Consider the following 7288-nt stretch of genomic DNA (forward strand, 5'->3'; position numbering starts at 1 on the left):
ACACCGGCGGGCCCGGCCCCTTCAGCCTCCCGCCCCGCCCCGCCCCGCTCCGCTCCGCCCTCAGCGATGGCTGCATCCTCCCCACAGCCGGAACCCCGCCGGGCCCGGCCCCTTCCCGCCCCTTCCCGCCCCTTCCCGCCCCTTCCCGCCCCGCCCCGCCGCGCCGGCGCAGCCCCGGGCCGTGCGTGGCGTGCCCGCGGCGGGGGCGGTCCCGGCCCGGGTCCCGCTCCCGGAGCCGGAGCCGGGGGCGGCGGAGCGCGGCATGGGCGCGGCGTGGGGGCGGCGGGCGCTGCGGGTCGGGCTGGCGCTGGGCGCGCTGGCGCTGCTGCTGCAGGGGCTGCGGGGGTGGCTGGCGGCCAAGCGCTACGAGTTCAGCTCCGCCGAGATCGCACAGCTGGCCCGGCACCATGCGGGTACGAGCCGGCCGTGGGGACGCGGAGGGGCAGCGGGGAGCGGGGCCGAGCAGGGGTGGGCGTGGGGATGGGGATGGGCAGGAGGTTGGGGATGGAGAGAGGAGCCGCGGACGTGGCGGGGAGAGGAGGCCTGGGCTGGAGGCGGGAGCCGTAGCGGCGGACGAAGGACCGGAGGAGAGTCCGGTACAGGGGCCGGGATCAGGGAGGGGCAGGGAGCTGGGCCTGGGCAGCAGCACTGGGGCAGGGAGGGGATCGGTACCGGGGGACAGCAACAGGGAGCGCGGGGGAGGCGGGGTGGAAGATGGGACTGGAGCAAAGGAGGGATGGTGCAGCGGCATCATCCAGCCTGGTTGGGGCTGAAGCCCCAGGTGGGTCGGGCATCAGAAGAGGGCTCTCCGCTCTGTCCCCATAGGGGATGAGCTTAGTCGGGACTGCATGTCCACACAACAGGGGCACTGTCACCTTGCTTGGGTCTCCCACATTGCTCAGCATCTGGGACGAGCAGTAGGACTGGAGCTCTCGGTGCTGCTTATCCTCCATCGCCATCCAGGGAGGTGGTGAAGCTGGGTCAATAGGAGCTGAGGGCTGGAGAAAGGAGATATCTTCCTTAGGCTGCCCTCTACAAGGGTGTGCTGAGACCCTGTGGCTGTGCAGGGGATTTGGGAGGGTGGTCGGCTAAGATTTTTCTGTGCCAGGGACTTACAGTGACCCTGGGTGCTGCAGGGCTGGACCATGAGCTGGCTTTCTCCAAGATCATTGTGGAGCTGCGAAAGAAGCACCCAGGCCACATCCTGCCAGATGAGGACCTGCAGTGGGTGTTCGTGAATGCGGGCGGGTGGATGGGCTCCATGTGCCTGCTCCATGCCTCACTCACCGAGTATGTGCTGCTCTTCGGGACTGCTGTCGACACTGGGGGACACTCGGGTAAGCAGGGGGGCACTGGGCAGGCAAGTTCTCCAAGGTATTTCTACTCTACTCTTTCAGGTGCAGCTGGCCATGGTGTGCCCAGCACAGGGAGCCCACTGCTTCACTCCTTGTATGGGGTGTATTATGCTGGCCAAACACTCCCTGCAAAGGGACCAGCCCCCATGGTGTCCTGCAGAATCTGCAGATCCCTGTGTGTGACATACTGTGTGGCCAGGACTCTCCGCATCCAGCTGGCAGGCAATGGCACACATCTCATCTCCAAGTGCTTCAGGAGGAAGCAAATGCCAAAGAAGTTGGAAATGATGGGGTTTAAGGACACCAAGCAGTCCTGGCTGGTGGTATATGGCTCTTCACACAGATAGTGGGGGTACCAGAGCCGTTGCCACTTCTTGGTGTATTGAGACACTGGCCTGCCATCCTGAGCCTGCTGCTCCACAATTCCGTGCTGTCCCTGTCAGGGAGACACTGAGCCAGTGTTGTCTGTCCTCCCACAGGTCGCTACTGGGCAGATATTTCTGACACCATCATCTCGGGGACATTCCGGCAGTGGAAGGAGGGGACCACCAGAAGTGAGATCTACTATCCAGGTAAGCTCAGCATTAATGTGACCTGTGGGCTGCATCCATATCTTTGGGGCACAGCCACTGCTGTTGTAGAGGCCATTCCTTTAAGCTGACAGAAGGCAAGAGCTCAGGACAGAGCAGTTTGGATTCCCCGTGGCACATCCCAGCCACATCTGGGATGGGTACATCTCAGTGGGTAACAGTAAGAGAAAAGGGAGCAGGGGTGGGGTGAGGTTGGAAGGCTCAATCCTGCAGGCTGTAATCCTGTGTCTCCCGTTTGGGCGTGATGTGGGGCAGCCACTGGGAGCTGTGCTGGTTGTGTGTTTTGGCAGGGGATACCATCGTGCACCAGGCAGGAGAGGCCACGTCAGTGCAGTGGAGCGCGGGCACCTGGATGGTGGAGTACGGCCGGGGCTTCATCCCCTCCACACTTGCCTTTGCCCTGGCTGACACCCTCTTCAGCACTCAGGACTTTGTCACCCTCTTCTACACCCTGCGTGTCTACGCAAAGGGCCTGCTCCTGGAAGCAAATGCCTTCTTCAGCACCTTTGGGTGCTGAGCCAGTCTCACCAGGGCACCCTGCTGAGCCCAGTTGGCTCCTTTCCTCCCAGCTGTTTTCCTCCCTGAGCCCAGGTTCTAGCAGAGGCAGCAGGAGATCCCCTGTGCCTTCCCCGAATTGTTCTGTCCTTTCCCCACAGGCCAACAGGGTGCCAGGACAGAGGGACCTCGGCAGTCACATCAGTTCTATTTACTACCTGCCTGTCCCTCCTTTCTGTTGGAGTCATGTCCTGCTTTTCCATCCCTCAGGGCTGGAGTGGCCTAGCAGTGTACAAACACTCATATGTGCCCTCAGCACAGAGAAGCTGGAGCTGGGTATCCCCAGGCCCCGAAAGATCTCCTGAGGCATCAGGGGAATGATGCTGCCCTCAGGGCAGGGTGTACAGGGTAAACCAGACCAAAGCACCCCTTGCAGAGGTTGGCCGCTCAGTCCCCCGTGTCTCTGGCAGCCTGCCGGGACTGCGGGCAGCACAGAGTGCTGTGTCCAGCTGGCAGCATCTCCCGTGGCTCCATCCCTGCTGATGTGGGTTGGCAGCACACAGTGTCACCCTGACACGGGGCAGGATCAGTGCTGAAACCCCCTGGCAGTGGGGGGATGCCCGGGTTCTGTGCTGGAGGGCCCCCCCGCTCCCCTGTGTGTCATCTGCCTTTGGGGATGGCTGGGGCTGGAAGAGGGTCACTTCCCCTCAGTCCTCTCCCGGCAGTGCCCCCCAAGGGGGAAACCCACCGTCTGTCGCCTTAATGGAGACCCCGTTCTGCGTGGCCTCTTGGCTATGCACCTCCCTAGTGTCCTCGGGTGCCCAAACGTCTGTACTAGCTCAGGATGGGATCTCACCCCTCAAAACTCTTATCCCCCCAGGGGACAGCCACTCTGCTCGGCTCCCGGCATGGGATCCCGGCTGCCAAGAGAGTGCTGTAATCCTCCAGCCAAACCCAGCTGTGCACCCTGCTTGCACCCCTGAGGTGAGACCCATGTGAGCTCACTGCTTGGTGGACTTTCACCTCCATTCTGCTGCCAAACACACGATGTGTCCCTGGCCACCCAGGCCTGTAGCATGTTGATTCTCCTGCTCCCCGGACTGTCCCTGTTCTGCTGACCAGCAGCCCTGCACATGGGCTAGTTCTTTATTTGCTACCTGAAAAGAGATACCAGTAATAAAGTTGTTCATCCCACATACTTGGGTCTCCGGAAGAGTCTCTGAAGCGTGCTGAGCCCTGCCACAGTGAAGGCCAGCTCCAGCCTCAGCAGCAGTCCTGCTGACAGTTGGGTGTCCCTGGGGAAGCTGTGTCACCTCACTCACAGTCATGGGAGCTGGGGGTACAGCGCTGGGCAGGATCAGCCCTGCCTCAGCTCCCAGGGATTGGCAGAAGATGGTGCTGTTACTCCTCTCACCACTGCAGTCACTAGTGACCAAAAGCCTGGGCTGGTGCCAGGTCCCACATCCATGGCCAATCCCAGAGCTCGGGGAGCTCCATCCTTTGAGGAATAGTGGCAGTGCTGAGTCTGTGGCCCCCTGAGGGTGGCTGGACGCACACATTGCGGGTGGTTTTGAGAGGTTGGCACACACACACACATAGGTGCACACACATGCTGTCAGATGCATCACACGTGTATGTGGGTGTGTGTTCACAGGTCGTGTGTGCATATAGGTAGAATAGTTTTCAGGTAGGTGTGGGCACAACAGGCGGGGCTGGCAACATTTATAAATAGGTAGAACAATCAGGCATCTGTCCATATGAAGCAAGTGCAGGTGTGTGAGTTCTAGGGCACATGCAGGTAGGACATGCATGCATGGGTGTAGTCAGAAGAGTTGTCTTCCTGTGTGTGTGCCCATGCAGGTGACACGAGTGTGTCACACCTGTGTGTGTGCACAGGCTGCAGCGCACACAGCAGCAGGTGTGCACCCTGTGTGTTCACAGACGGGCAGGCTCTGTGTGTGCACATGTGTGTTCCTGTGGGCTCACAGACCTCCCTGTTCCCACACCAGGCTGCTCCCTGGGGTTTGGCAGGGCCCTGTTGGGGAACACGAGCAATCCCAGCCGAGCTGGCCCGCGCGGCAAGGCGCTAACTCAGCAGCTCGTATCAATACCGCTCCACTTACAGTGAAGGCCGCGTAATGAAAATCCGATGGGCACGCTGGTGGGAGTAAATAAGTATGCCATTAAAATAAGAAAATCAAAGCTCTGGACAGGTCTTTTCTCTTGCCCATTGATTTCTTTTATTACGGAAATATTGCTGCTAAATAACATTAGTGTGAACAATCTCAGCAGTGTTTTCTGTAGCGCCCGTGTCAATAACTCCCATCCTGGGTGGGGGATCCCCCCCAGCCTGGCTTGCAGGGCCAGCAGCCCTGTCCATGCAAAAAGCTGCTCTGGGGGCTCCTCCACCAGGATTCCCAGCTCAGCTGGCATGAAGAAAGGAACCACAAAAAACAGAGAAACCACTCAGCATGGGGTGGCTCAGGCAAATGCCAGCAGGGTGCTGCTGGGCTTAGACCCAGGAATCCTAGCTGCTCTGCTGCAGCAGGAGGGGTTGTCCTTATCCCAGCACAGAGCACTGAGTGCCAGGAATTCATTAAAGGGTCACAAAAAGCATCACTTTGGTGGTTGCAGCCTCTTAATCAGGTAAGTGTCTCCAATGACCAGCAGAGAAGAGATGAGCTCTGGGCACAGTAAGTTCTGCATCTGTTGGTGATTCTGCCTCTTCTACTGGTGCCATCCATGCCCAAATCTATGCTGGCCTGACCCAGCTGCCTGAAGCTTTGCCATCATTTCTTATGGAGAAACTGAGGCATAGGTTGGAAGCTCATCTGCAATCACCCAGCAGCAACACCAGCCCCTGTGCTGGGGCCAGGGCTTGCACCTTTCCCCCTTGGCTGCCTAGCTACACAGCATCCTTCAAAATGCCCACAGGCAGCAGGTACTCCTGGAGAAACAGAAGATGTACCAGGACACACAGGAAATATGAACATTTTGGTGTCCAGAGGCCAGATGGGACTCAAAAGGCACCTCAAAGGGCACCAAATCCCCATGGAGTGGCTGGAAATGGGCAAGGAGGGTCAGCCACCTGCACTCTGGGTCTAGCTCTACCCCAGTTCCAGCTGAAGCAACCATGAGTGGCATCTCCCCAGAGCTGTCACCCGGACAAATGCGGATCGCTGCCCTCCTAACACCTTCCCCCTGCAACTTGCTTTATCTTTCTGTCCTTCCACATGCCGTGGGTATTGATCAGCCCACACGATCTATCTCTCTATTCCTCCTGCGGTATCTCTGCTCCAAGTATCCCTCACTCTGCTCTGCTGTCTGCTGTGCCCATCTATACCTCCACTGTCTGTCTGTGCTGCCTCAGCCATAGCTGTCAAAAGCCATTTGGGGAATTTCTCTCCAGCTGGGAGCATCACCAGACCCCATCGGTGCAAAATGCTGAGCAGGGGGGCCAAAGGGACATGGTCTGGCTTGCTTGGCCCAAGGAGAGCCTGAGCACAGACATCCTTCATGGCACATGTGCAGAACCCCAGAGCTGCTGTTATCTCTGTAGGGGTTCTTGAGAGGACCTGAGTAGGACAGGTCCCTTGGTGGCCATGCCCAAGGTAATGGGACACTGGAGATCGGTGTTGCCACTGGCCTGGGTGCTAAACTGACCCAAGCACGCCAACCCCTCTGCCTTGCAGAAGGGGAGTTTCCCCAAATACTTAGGTTGCTGCTGAGCCATGTCTGTCTCACTCCATCCAGCACAGCTTTCAGTGTACAGGGGATAAGGCACAGCCCAGAGCAGAGGATGCAGCACACTGGGGTGCAGGGCAGCAGCATTGGGAGGGGAAGCTGGAGCCATGTGGCATGGGGTCCTGTGAAATGTGTCCTGCAGGTTACCTGGTCCTGTGGATCCCTCTGAAATAGGGCCAGATCTCATCTTCTCAGTGGGAATTCAACAAGAGTGCCACACTGACTAGCACTCAGAGGGGTTGGCAAACATGAGGAGGTCCCTGCCTCTGCTGCAGCGGGATGGGATGGGCCAGTGCAAGCTACAGCTGTCCAGCCCTGAAATAGGATGGCTGACAGCTAATTTATCTCCTGTGCAAAGATAAACAGTGCCTGGGGGCCCTGCAGGGTCGGGAGCTGCCCTGCACTCCCAGGGAATGGTCTGATTTTTTCAGGAGAGTCTCCCTGGTGAGCATTGGTGCACTATGTCAAATGCTGCTGAGTGTCAGAAGCTTAAGGCGCCCCAAGAGTCACCAGAGCCACAGCAGGACACAGGGTCATTTTTCACAAGATGCTCATAGGAAAAAGGGAGAGCACAGAAGCAGCAGCTTTTCCCCACAGAGGGAAGCGGTGAGGGGGACAGAGCTGGGCCATGAAGCCTGAGAGCAGTCAGCTCCTGCCACCAGCATGGCCAGTGGCTGCTTTTCCTCAAGATGCTTGGAGAAAAGGAGAGGGCTTGGCTCATGCTGGCTGCCCCTGGCCCCTACAGCACACAGGTGGCCATGGAGGGGACAGAGCCACCAGCCCTTGGCACCCAACCTCCTGTCATCCCATGCCACCAAAACCCAGTGCAGCATTAGGAAATCTCAGTGGCTAACTGTTCTGGCTGTGGGATGGGATCAAAGCCAGCATCCCTTGTGTCCCAGCATTGTGGGGTGATGATGCTTCCCAGGCATCCATGCAAACCCTGCAGCTGCCCTGGCCAAAAAAAGCCCAAGGAAGAGTGGGTGCCTCTTTTGCCTCATAGCAAAGTTTTCTCCATAGAGAAGAGTCAGGAAAATCTGACAGGCAGGTGGAGGGAGAGTAAGGAACAGTCTGGGGATGCTGCCAGCAGGCAGCACCCAAGGC

The 7288-nt window shown here is 58.6% G+C and overlaps 1 protein-coding gene across 1 annotated transcript; it reads left to right on the forward strand.

Moving 5' to 3' along the window:
- The first annotated feature begins 143 nt into the window (after window positions 1–143).
- SIGMAR1 (sigma non-opioid intracellular receptor 1) lies at window positions 144–3638 on the forward strand. Its single transcript, XM_079330730.1, has 4 exons — window positions 144–413; window positions 1137–1337; window positions 1835–1927; window positions 2236–3638. The coding sequence occupies exons 1-4, from the start codon at window positions 263–265 to the stop codon at window positions 2460–2462; spliced, it is 672 nt and encodes a 223-aa protein (XP_079186856.1). The 5' UTR covers window positions 144–262; the 3' UTR covers window positions 2463–3638.
- Window positions 3639–7288: the final 3650 nt, after the last annotated feature.

The sequence above is a fragment of the Erithacus rubecula genome, assembly GCF_903797595.1.
Source record: "Erithacus rubecula genome assembly, chromosome: Z".
Taxonomy (NCBI): domain Eukaryota; kingdom Metazoa; phylum Chordata; class Aves; order Passeriformes; family Muscicapidae; genus Erithacus; species Erithacus rubecula.

What these genes read in the sequence shown, in the direction of transcription:
- SIGMAR1 (XM_079330730.1), top strand. Translation starts at nt 263, where the DNA reads ATGGGCGCGGCGTGGGGGCGGCGGGCGCTGCGGGTCGGGCTGGCGCTG. An exon ending in CGACACTGGGGGACACTCGG is followed by an intron (nt 1,338 to 1,834) that starts GTAAGCAGGGGG and finishes GTCCTCCCACAG; the next exon opens with GTCGCTACTGGGCAGATATT. An exon ending in AAGTGAGATCTACTATCCAG is followed by an intron (nt 1,928 to 2,235) that starts GTAAGCTCAGCA and finishes GTGTTTTGGCAG; the next exon opens with GGGATACCATCGTGCACCAG.